At 41.9% G+C, this 22885-nt stretch overlaps 1 protein-coding gene across 37 annotated transcripts in view; it reads right to left on the bottom strand.

Annotated features, from left to right (window-relative positions):
- The window catches only part of PKP4 (plakophilin 4), a 63386-nt gene that overhangs the window by 35190 nt on the left and 5311 nt on the right, over positions 1-22885 (bottom strand). For 16 of the 37 annotated variants that reach the window (XM_086896541.1, XM_086896550.1, XM_086896556.1 and 13 more), the window contains 2 exons: positions 3622-3775; positions 2665-2798 (listed from right to left, as the gene is read on the bottom strand). In XM_086896541.1, coding sequence (XP_086752667.1) covers positions 2665-2793 — 129 coding nt within the window. In that variant the 5' untranslated portion in view covers positions 2794-2798; positions 3622-3775. Of the gene's footprint in view, positions 1-2664; positions 2799-3621; positions 3776-12829; positions 12938-22885 lie in introns of those variants that run through there. The other 21 variants (XM_086896536.1, XM_086896540.1, XM_086896548.1 and 18 more) reach the window with 3 other exon arrangements.

The raw sequence follows: 22885 nt of genomic DNA, 5'->3' as shown, positions 1-22885 counted from the left end.
TTTCTAAATTTCCTCACAGGTTACACCTATTCTGCTTGTGTTATTTTATAACACTATGAGTGAATTGAAATGTTCCTTTCCTAAAATATGACCAAGGGAGATTGACCCAGCTGTCTGACACCTGACTCAACAAGAGACTGATCAGAATTTAGAGGACACAGTCCAGTTCGGTAAAATAGTTGCTTTAAATGGATTTGAGGTCTTAGGAAAAGGAAACAAGAGGAAACAAATGGCAACTTTATTTAGAAGCAGCTTGTAGGCCTCATAAGGCTAAGTGCAACTTTTTATATAATCATAACTATTGTTTCACAGCTATGGGAGAAAGCTTGGAGTAATTCAATACATTTATCTATCTTAGAACTACTGTAGTAATTTTTACAGTTTTTATTAAGTTAAAATCTTTCCCAATTTGCCAAGTAATAATAAAGGCTTTTCTTGATTATGTTTCCACTGCAGTGTTTCTGAAGTACTCGGGTCAGGGTGTGGCAGCTTTATTTTACAAACACTGACCTGCTGCACCTCGCAGCAATTCCTGTACCAAAGGAAACAGCGTAGCAGTTTCTGTTCAAGCTTAATAAAGAAAAGAACTTCACTGAAAAATACTCTGTTCTGGGCTTTCTGCCACACAGGAAGGGTGTTGAACATGTCAGTGTCCATAATTATTATCAACACAAAAAAATCCCCAGAAAGCAGCAGTTCAACTCTTAATTCTTTCATATTATCACTTCCAAGACTGAAAGACAATTTACATCTTCCTCTCCTCATACTCATTTTATGTGTCTGTACATTTCACAGTACAGCTCCAGTTCTGAAGTTTGTGTAACGCTAATGATAAACGACAATTTAATTTCTTTCAGCTTTCATCAGAACTTAGTGATGTAATAGCCACATATTTAATTGTCTTTCTATAAATGGAAAGAAGAAGAGGTTTTAACCTCCTTTTCAAAAGAAATAAATATTCCATTATAAGTTTTTCACTAGGACTGATAAAAAGATAGAAACATTTCTTGGGCAGGCAAAGGAACACTTATAAAAGGCTTCAGTGCACACTCATGCCTGGAGCTGTTCCTGACAGTGCTGCCCTGACTGCTCGCTCAGTGAGGTCCAGCACTGCCCCAGCGGCAGCATGGAGCTGTCCTGGCCAGGGGATCCCTGAGCAGAGAGCCCAGCTCTGTCCTGGCCAGGGGATCCCTGAGCAGAGAGCCCAGCTCTGTCCTGGCCAGGGGATCCCTGAGAAGAGAGCCCAGCTCTGGCACTGCCACAGGAGCTGTCCTGGCCAGGGGATCCCTGAGCAGAGAGCCCAGCTCTGGCACTGCCACAGGAGCTGTCCTGGCCAGGGGATCCCTGAGCAGCTCTTGCACTACTCACCAGCTCGGATACCACCATGAGCACCTCCTTGTGCGGTGCAACATAAAATGGACCAACCAAAAGCCACCACCAGTCTACTTCAAATGAGTCCCAGTGGCCATTTGTGACAGGCTATGAAGGCACAAGGTATACTGCTGTTTGCTGAGAAGGTATCTGTAACTCTTGGCTGACTTTCACTGCAACATCCTCTGGCAGTGATAACCTGCATACTGCAAATGTGAATATTAATTTTAACACTGCTAAGAAATTTTTAGGGTTGCTACTGTCACCTTAAATTACTTTTGAAACTATTAATTTAGGCATGAAAATTAAGATTCAAATTTCATCACCGTGCAGAAAATTTTTGTTTAACAGTAAGGTATTATGGGTATGAAAACTGTTGATATCAAGAAGATATAACCTAATCCTCACCTTTTAAAAAAATATTAATATTGGATAATGTAAGAACTAATATATCAAGTGTTTGCATTCAGAGCTATCATCTTGAATCAAGCTGTGATTCATCTTAAAGGACGTTCAAAAATAGAGATGGGAAAGCAGACTTATTCTGAAGTTTAAATGTTACAACTTGTGTATTAAGTCAATAAAGATGATCATTATTTTTTAGTATGATACAATGAAAGCCAAAGCATCCCTTTTCCCTTTGTGTTCTTTATATTTAAAAAAAGAAAACGCTGACAAAAACTAACTGGAGTGTTTCCTTGTAGAACTGCAATTTTTCCCACTTGAATGATCTTTACAAATTAAGGCTGAAATTGATTGCAAATGCAATTTTATTTTTCCTATAGAAATTACCACTTTAGATACACACCCATAAATGTGCTGCAGATTTAAAATGTATTAGTACCTTGGTATTGATAACTGAAACCAAACTCAGACTTTAAAGCCCATTTTTTAATAAAGTACAATTAATCATACCCAATCTGTATGCGCAGGACTTTGTAGCACTGAACACTTTGCTTTGCAGGACTTACAAGGACTGATTCCAATGTTGCATCAATTCTACACTAGCTTTTCTTCTTTCTTTGCCACTAAACCTGCATTTCCAGTCTGGCTTACAGCAGCAGTGCAGACATTCCAAGGGATACAGAATACCAGAATGATGCTTCTGTTTACGCAGGTAACCGAACCCCTTATATTCAGATTCTAAAACTGATACACGAAACAGCCTACAGTGGCACTGGGTCACATGCTACAGACACAAACAGTGATGGCTGTTGCAGCAATGCAGGAAGAGACAGCGGTTATCTCCACACACACTGTGAACTGAGGAATTGCTGAAAACGAGGCAGATACCTGTTCCTTTACAGAAGCTAAAATGGTCGTGGCAGTAGTCTCTGGTTCCATGCCTGGGCCTGTGGAAGTTTCCTGCGCTGTCTGCAGCAGCCCCTCCTCCACCATTGGGCTCTGCTCAGGGGCTGGCATTTTGCCTGCAATAACAAGATTTTAAGATAGTTTACATTTTCAGCCAGTGATGTTTAAAATCCAAGTTTTCAGGATTATTAAATTTATTTTTTTTCTAGAGCTTTCCAGACTCAACTAAATTAGTGGAGAACTTTGCATTACTCAATCTGTGTTGTGTGACCGTGTTTCATCTTCACAAACGGAGACCAGAATCACCTATACAACTCGAGGGTTGGGCAGGAGCAAGCAGGCTGCATGATGCTTCAATATTATTTTCAAAAACACTACTTTCTAGTGTTTAATAAAACTAGCACAATTCAAGATGCATAAAAAATACTAGTGTTAACTATTAAAAACACACAGGATCAGTACAAGTTTACCACATACAAGACAGAAGAATGACATGTAACAGCAGAATGCTTTGCTGAAAGGAACAAACTATGGAAGAGACTAATTATGCTAATAAAAGCTTAATGGGAGCAATGCTTCTAATGCTCTTTTTGCAAAAGAGGAAATTAAAATGCTAAAGTTAAAGCAATTGCCCTGGGCTATGGATAGTACGGAAAGGACTGACAGGATTAGTGTCCAATAATCCCAAACTGTGTTATTGCAGAGGCAGCACACTAACAATTCCAATCTATGGAACAAAGCAATGAATTTGTTCAATTATCAAAGTCACTATTAACTAATATTAGAGATAGTTATGAAGTGTGTTTAATGCTTTGAAAACAGCAAGCAAGTGGCATTCACAAAGCTTCTACACTTTAACTTCCTTCAGAAAATAAAGCTTGTGAGGTCTAACACTAGAAATAGTCCATATTTCATTTCAGATTTTCAGAACAAACTCACCCAGTGTTCCTAGAGCAGACAAACAGGAACAGATTTCTTCCCCATTCCATTCATTACTCAAAGGGTGAGGACATGCTTAGGCTGCAAATGGGCTGCAAGGCCAGGAACGGACCCATGAGACCCCTCAGTGTGGGGCTGTACTTGCCACGAGCACCTGAATGAGCAGAGGGCAATGCACAGGATCAGCACACACCCCTGCTGCAGAGCTGCGTCTTGCTGACAGGCTTCAAAGGGGACTTGGGTTGACCCTGGAGGGATCTCTCCTGGGATTGCCAGCCTCTCACAAGGTTTCTCCCTCATGCCTGTATGCAGAGCCCAGGCCAAGGCAAAGCCCTGTGCCATCAGAGGAGTGCTGTGCTGCCATGGGAGAGGTGAGGTGATGGTGTAAGTGCTTTCATTCTGCCCTGTGTACAGCAGCACATGGGCTGTGAGAGGAATGGCTCCTCTTGAGGCCCATGAGCTCTTCTGGAGCTAGTATGGGGTCTTTATTAACCACCCTGCTCCAGCCTGCTAAAAGAGCTGGTGACACGGTTCATGTGCAGTTTCACATCAGCCAACGAGCAAATCAAACCATTTCAGGGAAACTCAGCTGGCATGAGTGATGAGAGGCAGTGGAGCAGTCATGGGGGCAACCTGTGCTGCAGAAGCCTGGTCGCCCACCAGCTTCTACCACTGCAAATGGAGAAAGAAAAGCTGCTTACCAAACACATCAGAGAAGGAGCCCTACTCAGCAAGGCAGGACTTTTCCCCTCAGCACCTTGCAGGTGAAGCACAGGGAGCTGTGCCCCTGTACCTACCCTGAAATAAGCCTACATGAACAACCCATTCTTACTATACATCCACACCATATTTATCTTCTGGAACAAGGCAAAAGAAACTGCACAAAGGTTTCTGCTGTCAGGCCTGCACAAGGACACCTGAGTATGCCAGCCCAGCCACACCAAGAGCCACTACACCCTCACCTTCCCTCCCCACAGACACAGGTCTCCCCTCACCTTCCCTCCCCACAGACACGGGTCTCCCCTCACCTTCCCTCCCCACAGACATGGCACTGAGAGGACCACACCATGCTGTCCTCATCCCCAAGTCCTGTGGCCCACGGTGAGTGCTCCCTCGTGTCCCAGCACAGTCAGGGCACCCCAGGGCCCTCCCCTCTCAGCCAAGGTGGCTCCCACAGGGATTCCTCGTGCCCAGCCCAAGCTCCAGGCCTGTGGGTGTGTGGGGCTGCAGGAGACCACCGTCAACTCTACAACTGGAACAGAACTTACTCTTGACAAATAAATTGATATTGAATGCTATTTGACTTCCAAGGTGCCACAAATTAATGGCACCAGACATATCTGGCTATTTTCGAAACGCTATTTTTATTTGTTTCAGCTTGCAGATACAAAGGCAGCCACACCGAGCCTGTCACAAGCTGAACGCACACCTAAAGCTTCAAGGACCGTTTCTACAGAACACATTAAACAGCAATTAAGCAAGCAGAATAAAAAACTGCCTCTAACAGTACTGTAATAGGATTTTGAAAAGTCAAATGTGCAACTTTATGGTTTTAGAAAATAAAAATGGTTTCTTCAAAGTTTTACTTCTGAAAACCAACTCTTTAATCAAGCAGTAAGACCCAAAGACACAGAATACACACCACAATTCCATGTGTCATATCTGATTTTCTGTATCAGTTCACATACCTACCAAATCATGCCTTTCCTTCATCTAGAAATATCTGCTAAGCAATCTAAAGGACAAGTCTCAAAAACTCACAAGTTACACATGTGCTTCTCTCAGAAGGGGGCTGCTTGTTGGTCTGTGTATCCCACTGTGTCTCCACCTGCACATAACAGGGCAGTGCCTGCTGTAGTTTGTGATTTCCAGGAGAGAAGTACAAAATACAGCAGTGAAACAATCTCAATTTGTTTTTTCCATATTTTTTTCTCTCTTCTCACCCCAACACTGTGAATAACTTCTCAGCCTATCTGTAGTAGATTTCTATAACAAACCAGTCCAGAAAACATCCCTCTGAGCTGGCTAGAAGGTGTGCTAATTTATTGAAACAGAATATATACCCAGTAATGAGTATCTAATAAAAAAATCCAAATAAAAACCAATCAAACTAATTATTAGTGAAAGTGTCAGTGTTAAATGTACATCTATCTCAGTGTTAAGACATGTAATCACAGACCTACACCCTGTCACAGAGGCAGTTGTTTCAACTGATGTTCCTTCAATTAACACATTTCTTGGCAAAGTTACTGATTTTCTAATCTTGATTTCAACATTAAATAAGTGTTGGCTCTGATCCTACAAACACTTAGGTACACACTTGAGCTAATAAACAAGCTTTCTCATCCCCCCTGAATCTCCTGCCAGGGCAGTGGGCTTGGGTGACAGCACAGGAGAGTAAGGGAGAGCATCGGAGAAGCTCTCCAGCGCCCAGACCCCCACCGCAGCACTGTCTAGGGATGCTGCTTAAGGATACTTAAGGAACTTACAAAGTCAAGGCAGGTTCTCATCTTCACCTTATAGGAACAAGAAATAGCAAGAGCAGGTTTTGTGAGAGCCTTAAAATCTGGTATGAGTAAGAAGTTGAGAAGAGTTAATACAAAACCCTCTTTTTTCCTTACACAAGACTGGGATTAATCCACTCAAAATACTCCCTGACCTTGTGCTATGGCTCACTTGGGGATAGATAACTGATTCATTATCGGAAAAATAGCAACCAGATTTCATACCTCAAAAAATTAGGTTCTCAGTTATTTTGCCTGTCTCTGGCGTCATGGCTGAGCAATCAGACATCACCCAGAACACGAGACTGCACCTACATCTTTCCCAGGCTGTCCAAACCCTCATCCTCCACATCCCCATGCTGTAGTTTCCTAGGTCCTGCCCTGGGCTGCTCTCTACACTGATGGATCAGGCAGTACACACAGGTACCATCAGAAATGCACTTTAATGCTTCCCTGCATTCCAGTTCTTTTAATTCTCAAACTGCTCCTGAACATTGAAGATCTAGGATCTCTGTAGACACAATAAAAACTCAGAAAACGTATTTTACTGTTTAAAGCTCTGTTCAGTGCATTTCAACACACCTGACTACATCTTAAAATCACTGAACATCAAAGTTTACACACTAAATTCTCTGCTATTGTATAGAATACATGAGAACTGGAAGATTTAAATGTTCTGGAACGATCTTTCGGTGGATTTTGCAGAACTAAATGTGTGTAAATGACTCTAACATATCTTAAGAGTATAATGTGAGAAGTTTGGAAACATGGAGGACGGTGAGAATTTGCTGTGCATGTCTCTGATAAAAAATAATGTTTTCCAATCAGTAAGATATTTTTTCAGGAAAATACTTAAATAGTTCATCTTGTAGCATAAGTCCAAGAAAATTCTTAACACCTATTCCGAATTTTCAAATTCTCTATTTAGAAGTAAAGGCCAAAAGCAGTGACAACCTAGCTCCAGGCTGGCATGTCCAGATCAAGTGTGCAAGGAAGACAAAATTGTTCAGTTTGAAGCCTCCAGTTTGAAATACCCTAAAATGGCTTTATGAAACCACACAGTAAACCACAGCAGAGCAAACCAAGCCACCATAAAGACTAAGCTTTCCATCCAGGGAGGGTTTGGCAGGGACCACACCGGGCAATTGTGGCCTTTGCTTAAGCAAACCCCACCTAAGTGGCCCCGTAAGCGCCCCTTCAGAGGAGAGAGCTGCCTCCACTGAGCTCCCCCTCCCTGCTCATGTGGCTCACAGGAGCACTCACTCCTAAAGCCTCGCAGCCCCCTCCTTGCACAGACCCCCTGCACAGGGCTGGGCAGTACCCACTGGCTCCAGCAGCAGCCAGCCCCGGCTCTCTCACTGCTCTCAGCACACGGGGCAGGAGCCTGGGAATGCTTGCTTTAGTGTGGGATGGACTGCTCAAACAGCCCCAAACCCAGGGAGCTCATCCGACACAGCCATGCTTTTGGGGACAAGATGGGGGTGTGTTCTCCTGAGCCAGCTGATGTTGCAGCCAAGTAATCACTGACACAAAGAAGCAAAAACATACTACTAAGAAGCAGAGGAGAAATACAAGACATCACTAAACCGAGTGTAGCAGACCATGCTTTAAATTTTCATTGTCATTAGTCTCCACTCCCCACTTTTCAGTGCTCCTCCTGTTATTTTCTTAGGCATATTCAGACAGCTTTGCCAGTACTCAATAATCCCATTTCTTTTAGTGCAGGCCCAAGTAAAAGCCAGACCTTTTGAGGATTGATACCAGACAGAAGTGGTGTTTTTTTAAAACTTTCTAATCCCTTCCCTTCATATTCCTCATGCCTTCCTTACATTGGTTATTCTTCCAAAATTGCTCCTTACCTATGTTCCCTCTTTCTCAGCCTCCCACTGCTCATCTGCAGCCAGTAAGAACAGTCACCAGCACCATTCATGCTGAAGAGGTTACACAGCTCTTACCAACTCTGCCAGCTAGGACACGATGGACTGGATTTATTTCATGAGGACAACATGAGAAAAACAGTGGGCAACCTCTCATCACTGAAAATCCTCACGTTTATCTAGCTACAGGGGTAACTCAAGCAACAGTAGTAAATTACCAATGATATTAGACAAATACTCATTAGTACAGTGGGGAAAAGCTCCTATAAGTTAAAATCAACTTGCTGGGACACTAACATTATTTACTACATGACGAAGTTATTCTTGCATATCTAGACTTAGACACATCTCAGCTCTTGGTCAAAGACTCTGCTCTTCTCATCCTTTACAGTGTGCATGAAAAGTCAAAACCTAAACAAAACGTACTACATGTCTAGTTTTTACAGGAAGGCATGATCAAAATGTATCTGTTTTCAAGTTCCTTCACAGAGCTGTCAGAGCACTTCCAGGTAGGAGCAGCTCCCATGGGCTGCACCCTGCTGCAAGGCAGCATGCTGCTCACTTGAGAACCAGCCAGGGATTCACAGCTCAAGCTTCCTGCAACCGAGCCACGCTCTGCGTTCTGTCTGCCAGCCTGCAGAACGTGTTTGGATACAGAGGCAGCAGATCACAACTTACCCACTTGCAAAGATGATGCAAGCAACTAAAAATGGATTCTGTGAAAGATGGCTCCGGCATTTACATAAAAAGCAGGGTTTGAAATTTCCAGATGCAGTACGGGAAGATACTCCAAACATCCCGCCACAGGCTAGTCACTCTGTTTGGAGATACATTTTCTTTATGGACATTAGTAGTGCACAAGATCATGCAGACTTAAGGGTGAAAGCAGGAAAATAAACACTTATCTGATGAAAACATGGAAGAAACTGACTTCAGTAAGGGCTGGAAAAAAAACCACCTGCACAGTTGTGCAGACTTTCAAAAAGGAAACCTACACACACCTGACCTGCTGCCTGAGAAATGTGGGAGATGTGTTTGAACTGACTTACCACTATATTTAGCCCTTTTTATTTTATCTAATCCCTTTTTCTTTACAAGATATATTTTTCCTCTTTTTGTTTTGATTTTGTTTTTTACTTAAAAACATGCAGGTTTAAAAACCATTTGGTACTATGTCCTGATTAAAATCTTAAAATGTACATTACCCTAGCTTTTCAATAGAAATATTTTTATTACAGTTCCTAGGAATAGACAGTTTTGTTTCTTTGGGTTTTTTCTGGCTGATGTCTACATGCTTTAACTCCACTCCAGTGAGAAGGCAAGATTCTACATCCACAAATATCTAGTTGTAACATGCTCACGAGACTAATATCTTTTATAGCTTTCAAACTAACCATTCACCAGAAGGCATCAGACATGTACAGCAAGACAACCATTTTGAATAAAGACATATTTATAGCCACGTTCTTCAAGGCCTGAGGCACTGTCTGTAGCTCACCTGAAAGAAGCCTCTTTGTCATCTGAAGGATGTCTGAAGAGCATTTACACTTTGCAAACATATGAAGTACGAGAAGCTAAACAGCAATAAATAGAGTTTTCAGCAGTTTAAGTCAACAAGGCTCCATGACTTTTTAGTAAGAAGAGACCCCCAAATCTGAACCTTCCCTTTGGGCCATCCCACGTCTGTATTGCTCTTTTTGCTGAGGTATCCAAATCCACTGCCATTGGACACAGCCTCACCAGAGCACAGTGCTCAAAGCCAGCTCTGCAGATTAGCAGACAGCAGATTGATCTCGAGGGATAAAGTTCAGTCTCTCTTCTATCACAGACTGAGGGGGAGGAGGGAAATGCAGCATCACAGAAGGATTTTAGGTTTTCCAAACAGACTGTCAGGTGACAAAGGCATTCATCAATTACTCATTCAACCATGCACAGAAGGATAAATTCTCAGTTCCGTGTTGGAATAGATGCAATTAACGTAGGCGTGAAGTTCTTCAGAATGACTATCACAGAACAACGTAACTTGCACACTGATGGCTGAGAGCCTGCAGTACAGGCATGCTGCCCTGTGCCCCAGCTCCAAACCTGTACCTGCTCCATCTCCCATCTGAAAACTCCTACAAACAAGCAAATGGCAATTAGAATGAGAATGGCTCGAAGTACAAATGTGACCGCTACCAATCACAGCAACGGCTGCAGCTGCTGTTCAACTTCTACTTGTATTTTCTCCTAGCAACGTTATTGCTGAAGTGTGACTATGTTATTGCTAGAGAGAATGCTCACTACCTGCAGGCAGACGTGCCTCAGCTGGAAGTATTAGCAACCCAAATCTGTGTTATATGTCATTATAAAAGTATGCTTCTCAATTCTGTCATACAGCACATTTGAAAAAAATTCATTATACAAAAAATTTTCTCAATTATAAAAATTATCAGCTACAACCCCCATTACAAAAGACAGCTGGAGAGTTACAGACTTCCACAGCTCTCCCTGTTTGGACAATGCCAGTTTTCGAGCGATGTGGAGTCACATGTACCCCTGGGATGGTCTGGAGCTGGACACTACCAACCCTGGTCATACCCTGCCTTTAGAAGCCAGCCAGCTGTGATTCCCTGGGACAGCTGTGCTCACTGGCACCACAGCCTCCACATCTGCAGGGACAGCCGTGCCTCGGGAACGAGCCACGCACCAGCAGCGGCTTGGCTGCCTCTGGCAGGGACAACAGCCCCCCCTGCTACACTGATGGTGCTGAAACGCTGCTTTTATTGGGGATACATTTATCAATTCTTCAGTGCTACCTGTGGATGTTCCTGCTCAAATGACTACTACAGAAATGTCTAATTCTTGCATGCCATAAACGTAGATTGAGGAATATCACTGTTTTCCAATAAGCATAGCATTGGATTAGCAAAAAATTTTACTAAAATGAAGTTTTATCAATTACTAAGCTACAGTTTACTCTTCCTTTTGCCCTGAAATAGAACTGCACAGCAAATCTCTGTTTGCTGCCAAGAACACTCTACCTGCAAACTTTTACATTTAAGCAAATTAAGCTCTCTCCTCTTCTGTTCTCCAAGCTAGAAGCTAAAAAAAAACTTGAATGTAGAAGAAAAAAAAATAAGAATTAGACAACAAGCATCTGAGTTTTAAGGCCACAATTACCAATACTTCTATCAGTCCTCCAATATCCCAAAGATTAGTATTATTTTTCTGAAGTGTACTTGATTTTGTTTACTTTTCAAAAATAAAAGTACTGGTAGTAGGATTACACATTACTCTATAGAGAATTTAGTATTTCTACTAACAGTTTATGAAGAGACGAAGAGTTGTGAACACCAAAATTTACAAATTATATCACAGTTAGAGGAGATCAAGGACAACTGAGTAATTTGAGGAAAACCACAAAGAAAGATGAACGAGCCAATGTTGATAAACACAAAATCACACGAACTGTTCCCATCTAAATGATCCATATGCCTTCCTGTAGCAGGGGTAGGTAACAGAAACACAACTACAAAATTAGGCAGGTTCAGGTTAAAGTGTCTGTCTAGGCAGGGAAACCTTTTGCAGAAGAGCCAGAGGAGAAAAAATTCAGGTTAACGGTACATTAAATAATGTCAATAACCATAACCAGACTCCAAAAGAGACATCCACTGGGCAAAATGTAGGCAATCCAGCACACAGAAACAAAAAAATTCAGAGACACAGAAAAGTACATATTGAAGGAATGAAGATTAAGTGTGGAAATGGTCAAGAAGCAGAACAAATACTGAATGAAGGCATATGATTCTTTGCTGATGCTCAGTTAAAACAAGGAGAAACTTTAAGAACAGCATTCACAGGCTTCCTGCTGTGTGGCAGAACTGCACCTTTATGCAGCACAACAAGATCCTAAGATGTGATTTTCTTCTGGCAGTGGAAAAGATTTCTTCCCATAAAATCTGCTAAAGGCATGCAATTTTGTCATGAGATGGCAACATTTTGCATCAAAGTTTACCAGTTGGAGATGCAATTGAAAAAGCTTTCCTGCCACAGTTCCTGAAAGACTGAAAGCATGACTCAAAAGTATTTTAAAAGTTAACATCAAAGGAATGTCAAATAGTTGTCACAACAACATCAATCTTATTTCTGCCTTTAAATTCCCTGCCCCACATTCTAGTCACATGCTAATTCCCGAGCAGGGCAATTAAGCACACCAAAACCAGTATCAGGCACTAGAACTTCAAGTGTTAGGAAAGAGTGTGGGACTGTTTTATAACATCTACCTTATTTTGTTCTCTGACAAGAGCAGTAGAGAAACACATTTGTGTGAAGCCTTGACACTGCCACATGGCTTTGTGAGATGCAACCAAGAAAGCCCAGGTGAGAGAACTGGGGAAAAGAGAGGTGACCAGGGCACCTCCTGAGGAAGCTGAAAGCAAAGCAGCAGTTCACTTGCAGCTTGGGAGTGCTCCAGCTGTGCCAGAAGCTGGCACTCACGGGCATTCGTAGGGCATGGCTGGGGCAGGGGACACACAGAGCATGCAGAGCTCAGGAACTACAGGAGAATCCAGCTTAAAACAAACAGCAAGCTCAAAACCAGCTGACCCCAACTCCCACCAAACACTGAAGTTTTTGTGTCGACCCCAGCAATACCCCGTTTCACATCACCTCCCACACATAACCCTGCCTCACCCACACTCCAGGTGATGCAGGTGACACAGAGAACCAAGTCCTGCATTGCAGCAGATCCAGCAGAACAACAGCTCTGAGGAAAACACAGAGCTGGGATGCCTGTAATCACCTTACCATGGCAAAGAAAAAAAAGGGAAAAGAAAGAAAAGATACCTCACTGATCCTGTCTGCTTCTTTTCCATTTTGCACTGCATTGAAAATGCACAGTCTTCCCACACTGCTTCACTGAAGTTTTGGGCACTCACTTTCAAGCTGGATCAACTGAAAAGTCAGAAGAAAGCAACTAAAGCAATGCAAACTTTATGCAGAAGTTGCTTGTGTTTGGATATAAAGCAAAGACTTTTGGGAAAAGCAGTAACAGCCAAAATACTGAAGTCACTGCAGGAAAGACAAAGCAATAATCAAGGATAATATTTAAGAGCTATAGCTACCTTCTTGCCAGTATCAGACAATATAAATGACATTAACAACAATGTAAGAGTTGCTGTCTTCTCTAAATGGAATACTGGGGTTCCTTTTTGCCCTTTGAAATTCAAACAAACATGATTTTTTAGATCATTTCACAACCACACATAATAGAAAAAAATTAAATGTTCACACTTAGGATTTAGATATGCCTGACTGATACTGATTATTAAACACTGATATATTTAAATAAGCAACTCTACCAACAATGAAGATACAAACTCAACCAGTTATTTTCACTATGCTGTAACAAAAATCTCAGAATGAAGGGTTTAAAAATCAGTGATCAAAAGCAAAGCCTCTCAGTAATAAAGAGGGAGCTGGAAAATTATGCAATTTTAAGTCTTAAAAAAATATAATAATTAATTAGTGTTTCAGGGGATTTCCACTTTCAAACCTGAGAAAGCCTGCTCCTGCTTGCTCTCTGCAAGTCCAGGAGAATGTCAATACAACAACTCAGGAAATACACTCCTGGATGACACCAGCAGAAAAGAATGCACTTCCACCACTTGTGAGATTGCTCTTTATTGCTCTTTTATGTAATGCTTAAGGGGTAATTGTAGTTAGAAGCATATCTTTCCATTTTTAGAATGTCTTACTTCAGCTTCATAAGAATATATGCAATTTCAGCTAGTGCTGTTGAGCTGTCCTTGCTGGGCGATGTGAAGTGCAGCAGAGCACTGGGCAGGAACAGCTCCAGGCCAAGCAGTGCCCAAGCCCCCATCGGCAGGATCCAGCACTGGAGGAGGAATCCACCAACACCCAAATTACTGTATTGCAGAACTTGAAAATACTTGGCACACAAACCATTTACGCCACCTAAAATGAACCATTTCAGTAAGGTGCTCCAAGGCAGCTGCTTAGTTATCTTCTCAGTATCACAGACAGCATAAATTACGGATTGTAACAGAATGCTTATCCACCTAATTGCATTTTCTTGACTATTTGTGAAAGACCACCTCAAATCCAAAACATTTAAAATGGAGCTTTTCAGCAAGAGCACAGGAGTTCTACAGAGATTCAAGCTATTGGTTTTTGTCTGTAACTTAATATAGGACATTCTCTATTACTTCAGTTCTCACATGACCTGAGAGGTAAAGCTGCAAATACCAGAGCAAATGTGAACATGCCTATCAAGGAGGGGCAAAAGGAGGCTCAAAAATCCACCTTACACATACTGTGTTTAAAAGAAGTGTGTAACACCACAATTCTTTTGTCAAACCAAAGCCCAATAAAAACTTAATGAAAAATGTCATATATACACACACACACATATATATAGTCTACACATAATCATTTCTTCAAATAAGGTTTTCAAAGAAGTTGCTGCTTTAAAATGGCAAATATGTTTCATAAGTTGATTCTCTACAGTAATGCTGCTGGTTAATTCCAAACAATACTCAGCACATCTTCCGACAAATACTGTCAATATCTTTTTTTATATGTCTTAAAAGTAGCCCTCAGCAAGGTTATTAATGCAGACTTCAGATCAGCACATTCCCGTACAGCAGCATAAACATGCACAGCATTACCTTGTCCCATTTTTATCTGTCCCTAATACCATTGCTGCTGCTGCCTGTCAACATCCTCTTGGTGAGCCACAGGAAGGATATGCCCAGGAATAACCAACAAGTCCCTTGTCATTTATGGTCACCTTAAAAGACAGCATTTACTTACAACTGAACTGACAGAGTACCCCGCCCTTGTGTCTTGGGGTGACATCCTGGAGACCTGCTGCCCTTGGGCACTCGGGGACCTGAGCAGAGCTCACTCGAGGCAGGGCAGCTACCACCCAAACACAGCACTAGGCTGAGCAGAACCACGTCAGGCTGATAATCCAGCCCAGAATCACCCAGGCTTCCTCCCAGGAGTACTGTCCTGCCCCACCCTGCTGCTGTGGCCCAGCACCAGGGATGGCAGAAGCACCATGGCACTGCTGGTACACCTGTGCCTCTGGGGTCAGGCCTGGCTCCAAGGCCAGAAGCAGTGCCAGGGAGCCAGCCCTCATCTCAGCTAATCTGATACTCTTTCAAAACCAAGATCACTACCAACACTACCCCTGTCCTGCACAGGAATGCGAAATGAGAACATTTAAAGAAAGGAAAAGGTGGTAGAACTGGCACAGGACAAAGCTCTGACACAAGGCTGGTTACCTGTTCAACACCTGTCACCAACAAACACCATGCAGGGGTGGGACAAGGCTTTAGACTCCATTATCCTCAAGTAAGTCTTCATGAAAATGAAACTGTTTGCTGGAATGGCAATATGAACTGCAGGTTTCACACTGAATGCTGAAGAACTGATGACCCAACCTCACTGACAACCTCTTAGCAAAAGATTGAAAAACTTCCACTGGTGCAATGCACAGCATGTTCAAAGCTACCAACTTTCAACAGAAAAAAAGGAAAAAACCAGAAAACATAGAAGTCCAGCTGCCTGAGAAGGTAGCCATTATGCATATCAAGGCACACCAGAAAGTGAGCTCTGAATTGGAAGAAGGGAATGAGCTGGCTTACTTACTTCTTTAGTAAGCTATCTTCACAACAGAATTCTGTCGTATTTGCAGTTTAGTAGTTAGAATCTTAATCCACCAGTGAATTGTAAGACCCACTGACCAAGGCAAAATTCAAATTCATCATATCACCAAGAGAAGTCATAGAAATTACCTCTCTGGAGGCTGTTTAGTTTTGTAACTGGAGTTCCTTCACATGACAAAGGATATTGATTACAGCATAACCACTAACTGGTTCAATCTCCTAGAGTAGAGAGAGCTGCTCATAGTGGCCACTCACACTTCAGGGTGTGATCTCCATTAGAAACAGAAACCACTGGAATCTTGGTCCTGTAAGACCCAGCTGCTCTGGACATCAATGGAAGCATGAATGATCAGCACAGTGGTGGGGCACAGCTATTAATTTAATGGATATGGTGACAAGAAAAAAGCAGTTAAATAAAAAAGATTACTCAACAAACTCAAGCCTAAAAGAACAGAAAAAAAATTAGTTGCCAAAATTGCCATGAAGCATGTCATTATGGACTGATTCAATTTCTAAATGGAAAGATAATTCAAGTAGGCAGAACTGTAACTTAAGTGGTGGATTTGAGAAGAACCAGTCTTACAAAATAGAAAACAATGTCGTGACACAAACCAGCTGAACCCAGCAGAGCTGATGCTCCTGCTCCCAAATAAATCCATAGCTATCCAAAGCAGTGGAAGGGATGACACACACAGGCATGCAACCAAGCTAACAGAGGATTCCTTATCTGGGAAGCACACCTACATTTAGAAGAGATACAAATGCAAAAGAAGGTTGATGTTCCCTTCCTAGCCTAAGGGGAGAGGAGAAATCTACCTGTCTGCTGCTGTTTTCCAAGTCAAATAATAATGGAGTAATGAGAAAGCTAGAGACAAGCAAGCCAACCAGGGCTTGCTAAAGCAGCACAGAAACTAAGAATGACAGAAACATCTGTCTGCAGACAAAACACAGCCAGGTAACAGCCCAGCAGGTACCTCAGTCAGACAAAGGTAAACACAGCCTCTGTTGTCAAATGACAGTGATTATGTATGTAGCCTGCTTAAGGGAAGGAAGACAAAAAAATAGAATTAACACAGAGCCCCATCTGGAGAGAAGTTTCTCCACTAGGAATTCCCTTGTCATTAATCACATTTAACACCGGCAAAATAACAGGCCTTCGTATCTTCCAAGTGTGGGGGGTTTTGGTAGGCAAGAAGGGCATGGGGCATTAATCTTGCTAATGCTCTTTACGCAAGTCACAGTGACCAAAGAAAGTTTCTGTGACAGGCAGCAAGGTCATCACCAAGCGGTAACTGGAGACAAGAACATAGCTGCTCCTGTGAGATGACCACAGTGATGGCACATGTTATTGTAGAGTGCATCAAAAACACACCTCCAGCAGAGAATCTGAAGTGTTGCTCCCATTAGAATGAAATGAAAGTTAACTCAGCACCTGGCACAGGCCTTGTTTATCACATTTCATTGGTTCTGCTGGTCTGCCTGAATTCAAAGGCTGTCATGATGATAAAGAAACCAAAGCTTCCCTTTTTTGTCACCAGAAACCTTTCAAAATAGAAACTGAGAAGATATTGTTTTCTATGAATATTTGCGTGTAAAAATATGGATAAGGAAACATTTTAGAAAGACCAAACAGGTGTTAAATGACCATAAAGAAATTCATCACTGTAACTACAAATTAGGAGATTTCCCAGAGAAATGATCATTTTGGAAAAGTAAAAACTATGGTAAATATGTACCATCTGAGATTAGAATTACTGGTGGCTATTTTCTCCACTGTTATAATTGCAGTGTTAGGGTCCATAGAGAGGGTTCCTATCATACTGGTACATCTCACTTATTTTTTCTTATTTTTACAAGTAAAATCATATCTACCTTAAGGGAAGTCAAACTCCTTCAATCAGAGTTAAACCAGCAGAAAATAGCTGGCTCCTCTGGGATGTTTACTGTTTTGATTCACATTCTGCTGGCATCTCTGCAACTGGAAAATGTTAAGGTCAAATCAAGGTGATTTGCTTGGTTTCCTCATGTGGTAGGGCCATTTCAGTTAGGACTATTTAATTAAATATGCACCTGTATCTTCACACAGTACCTCAACTAACAACCAAGGCTATTCCTGCATTTAGCACCCACCCATAGCACTCCAGCTATGCCAGGTACCTCTGCATACCCACAAAATCACACATTCAGGTCCCACCTCATTAAAAGTACAAGCTGGCATGTGAAAACCATTGGTTCAAGTCAATGTCTCCCTCCTCTAGTACTGTGGCAAGACTTCATACCTTGGTTTAAGCTCATCTGGGATAAAGAGGGATCTGACCCTGTCTGTCCAGTGCAGGAGCAAGTCAAGGCCATAGCTGCTCTAACCCACCCAAATGAGCATCATAGCTGTAGCTATGCCATGATAAACAATAACTTGGGGGAGATGCTGATTGTCTCCTACCCAAGCCACTGCACACCCAAGTCACCATTCTCTTTGAACCTGCCATGGAAACCCACACATCCTACACTGCGGGAAGTTTGGCAGACGTGTTCTTTCACCTAGAAGAAGAAACCATCAATGTCAGCCAAGTGAAAGGCACAGTCACTGCATCTCCCAAAACACACTTCAAGACAAAAGGCAAAACAGAAATAAAGCCAGGGATTAACACCACCTCAGTTTCACAGGCCCACTGCCAGTATCCTGGACAAGATTAATCATAGCAAACACCAGCTTTTGTTTCAAGGAAAACTGGGTGAAAAAACTGATGCACACCTAAAACTGAAAGGATGCCATTAGTGTTCACAAATCTGTGAAGTTTTAAGTCTCACAAATTTAACACAACACCAAAGTGATTCACATTCATATTGAAAAAGTAGACTGGCAAGAAGTCTGAACTTTGGAGCATACAAAGCTGTACAGTAAGGGCCTTTGAAGGGCAAACTAAGTCCCCAACACTACAGAACAGAGAGCTGCTCACTCCACACACTATGTGAGAGATCAGCCAATGCGTTAACAGCCACTGGATTTCAAAAAACAGCATATCCTCAGTGAAAAGCATTGTCTTCCCACTGAATTGTGCCATTTCAGAGACTGAAAAGATCCAAATATCACAAGCACATGGTAAAGCAGCTATCCACAAAGCCTTCAGATCCCCACTGACAGGGACCTGAGCAGTGGGAACCCCGGGGCTCTCCCAGCCTCCACAAGCTGCACAAACACAGCATCTTCCAGTCTGGAATTACTAGATTCAGCTAAATTATGGGGATGTAATTGTAAAGGAGATATATTCCAGCTTATAATATCTTTTTAAAAGCTGTGTAAAATGGATAAATACTTTGAAGGAACACCAAGAATTGGCTGTTTCCCAGAAGTTTTTTTCCCCGTATTCTGTAGGGAATCTTTTTAAAAGCTCTTAAGTACAAATGACTCTTGCAACAAAAGACATTGCAGAACAGTGGTTATTCATCTGATGTCTAGAACCAACCAAAACTTGATTCTGAAATACAGGTTGAGCAAGCTTAACAGTTTTGAATTAAAACAGACTAAACTCTTCTATAAGGATTTTCACCTCATACCTTGGTGTAAGAAATAATAAAACCTATTGACAAGTGTAAATCCAAAATACAGCAGTACAATGGGAGGGTTGATAAAATAAATGTAAAAATTTAGGAAAGTTAAGAAGCCTGTTTAGACATCACAAGTACATCCCTACTCTCCTCCTGCCCCAAGCTGTCATAAGTTGCCAGAGCAGAGGCTCTGGGGCTGGTTGTTAATTAGTTCCTGGGCATTAGCAGCATGGCATAGCAGAGCTTTCACATGTAGTATTCGTGTTTGTACTAGGGAAAAGGATACACTACCCTTGAATTTCTGGACTTACAAGGCATTTTTGCTTCCAAGATAAAAATCTCTATTCTGGCTATAATTCTGTGCAAGATGCAAACCATTTCAGTCAGCTAGAGGACAGTTTTCAGTCAGGAGTTCAAAGCTAAGGCAGCATCCATGAAATCCTGTGCAAGGAGGGAAACAGCCAAACACAATCCATGCAGCAGCACATCCTGTCTCCCCTTCCTCCAACATGTCTAGGTTCGCCCACTAAAGACTTGGAAGTGAGACAGACAAGTCAGATATTTGGAAAGAAAAGCCTCACAGGAACCCTCACAGGCAGGTGGCTGTTTGCCATGCAGACAACAGTAACAAGCTCTTCCAAAGGCCTGCTTGTGTCAGGGAACCTGAGGGAAGGAAGAACCAATTATCAGCTCCAAGAGAAGCAGGAGCATCTCCAGAAATGACCTGCTCAGAGTTAGCAGTTCTTCATTTTGTGAGAACATTCCATACCAGCAGAAGGCAGCTGCGGGCCTGTGGAACGAGGCCTTCCTGAGTGCCGCGCAGCTGAAGGAAGCTTCTCACACCGGGACATTCTTCTACAGCGTCATCAATCAGCTCCCATGCACGAGGAAAAAGGCCATGTTTATGCTTCAAAACACAGAAAGCGGCTGCACAGCAGAATCCTTTGTTTTCACCATGCTCAATCACAACACCAAGTCAGAGAACCATCAGTTTAGCAAGACAGGATTCAGTAAACTGTGGGAAAACAGCTGCAGCACTTGGTGAAGAGCTGAGGGTTCCAGGTGTTCCTGCAGCTCTCGGTGAAGAGCTGAGGGTTCCAGGTGTTCCTGCAGCTCTCGGTGAAGAGCTGAGGGTTCCAGGTGTTCCTGCAGCAGCCCCAGCCTGGCACAGGGGATCGGTGCACACTGAGCTGGGCTCTCATGCAGTCCTTGGCGCTCTGAGCTGGAGCTGCCGCGGCTGCTCCGCCTGCACACGCGTGACCAACACACCCTGCCCCAGCGCTCACTTTTGAGCTGGCAACGCTTCCAGGTGAAAACATCATCCCACAGTGCGCACTGCTGCACATAAAGCAGACTTTTCAACTTTCTAAAAAAAACAAACCTGGAATATTGCCATAGAAAACCATTTCTGTTCTGTTGCAATATGACTCCTGTGGCGTATTGAGATGCGGAGAAAACAAAGGAAAATTCTGGAAAAATTGCAATAACTTGAATTATCTTTGCTATCTAAAAAAAAGTAACTTCCTTTAGTATTTCAAATTTCAACCTGAAATATATTACTATTTATATTATGTATTAAATCAATACACTAGTAATACAATATTAACATATTAACTTATATTAACTTGTATTGACCTATTAACTAATACAATGAACTGTATCACTAAGACAGCATTTGTTGGAATTCTGACAAGGCAAGACTTCCTAAATCTAATACACTTCACACCACCTAAAAGTGGGAAGTTGTGATTCAGGCTATATTCTTTTGTATCTACAACAGTAAATAAGATATTTAAAGTCTAGCCAATATGAACAGCGGATAACAGCATTAAGTTTAACAAAAACTGTTATCCTCCTCTACTGCGCAGCTCCATTTCCAGACTGGATCAGTGCAGTTCCCGATGGACAGTCAGTGTTTCCTTTCAGAGCACTCAAGCTGGCCAAAATAAAACTCAGTAGCTCATAGACAAATTCAATTCCTGGATTCAGAGCACCTTGCTAATTCCACACTTTTTAACTGCATATCTTCAGAATGAGCTTTTTGTTTTGGAATTTGGGTCTTTCATTGTTACAGTTTTTTGATTTTATCTCATTGCCACTACATGATCTGGTGATTTTTTTTTTCTGCTTACAAATAACCTGTGTTCCACAATTAAATTAAAAAACGCTGAGTGTTGAAAGGCTAAGTACATCAGCCTGAACAAAAAGCATCCTGCAACAGGCAGTGCTCTCCACCAGAACTTCAGAACTTCCTTAAGAAGTATCAAGTTCTTGAACCACATGAAGTTTTTCTGCCAGTCTGTCTATTCAGTGAAAAACACTGAATTAGGTGTTTTTTTTTAAAGTATTCTGGAAAATAATGTATTTAGTTGCAGTAAAATTTCCCAAATCTCAGTGTATGCTGCTGCTATGATTTATGCTAAGGAACAACAGCAAAACTAAGAAAACTCAGCATTTTCTTTCATGTGATAGTGCAAATAACACAGAGCAAACACAGGCACATCTCACCAGTCTACAAGCCAGTCTGAGATTTCTGGGTTCAATGTTTTTTCATCTCTCATCCAAAATATAAAAACACGCTCCCAGCAACAAATGATGCATTGTATCAGTCATCTCACTGCCAATATTTTCAATTTCAGCTGAAATATGGAACTGGATATTTTTATTACATTAGTTATGAGGACAAAGCTGGATATGAAGGCTATGGAACAGCAACAGGTGGCAAGTTCTGTCAGTGTACCTTTGATTAAGGCTGAATCAAATTACACAGCCCAGCAGCCCAGGCTTAGTACTGGCTCACAAGCAGCCTGGATTAGGTGTGTGTTACAAAAAGGCACGTTCTTGGTATCTTCTCCAGTCGATTCATCAGTTTAAGTTTTGCCTTTCTGCCTGTGTCAGCTCCACATGGAGCATGAACTTCCCTCTGCTTCACAGAGGGCCATGTCAATTTGGAATTTAGGCACCAGTATGATACAGATAAAATCTCCTTTCACAATATACTATAATTTAAATACTGTTGTGTTATTTCTCAATAAGAATATAGGGTAATTTTGTTCTTAAATAAAAACATGATGAAAATACTAACTCTTTCTGAGATCTGTTTCCCTATGAACCTTTAGATGCCACACAAGACTTGAGCATGAATTAGAAGACAATTGTTGAACACCATTACATAAACATGCCTGTAGACAGAATGTCTCCAATTAACAGTCCAGTGCTCCACTTGTCCAGAAGCCACTGAAATCAGTTACATTACATATACCACTTTGGGTTTATTTTGTGAAAGATATGAATGAAATGCTTCAGCTTCAAGCCTGTCACATTGACATGGAGATTAAAGAACTATCAGTTGTCTGAAATGGTTGCAGAGAGAGATGACTTGGTTTTATTTTTCACCTATCAGATTTACCTGTACGATAACAAATGTGCCAATACTTAATTCCTGGGCTACACAACAACAAGTTCTGCTAAGGCAAGACAGTGAAGGTTTGGAACTGAAAAGTTTCCTTTTGAAGCACCTAGGATGCATTGCCTGCTGCTGCCTTTCTGGAGAAGAGGATAGAAATCCACCACAAACTGGAAATCTCCCATTCACATAGATTTCTAGGACAGATGGCATTAAGTAAGATCATATAAAGCAAACTAAGGGACAGATTAGGTG

This window comes from Cyanistes caeruleus, chromosome 7 (genome assembly GCF_971803275.1).
Source record: "Cyanistes caeruleus chromosome 7, bCyaCae1.hap1.1, whole genome shotgun sequence".
NCBI lineage: Eukaryota > Metazoa > Chordata > Aves > Passeriformes > Paridae > Cyanistes > Cyanistes caeruleus.
Note: the sequence above shows the minus strand (reverse complement) of the source record. Positions and strands in the feature narration are given on the sequence as shown.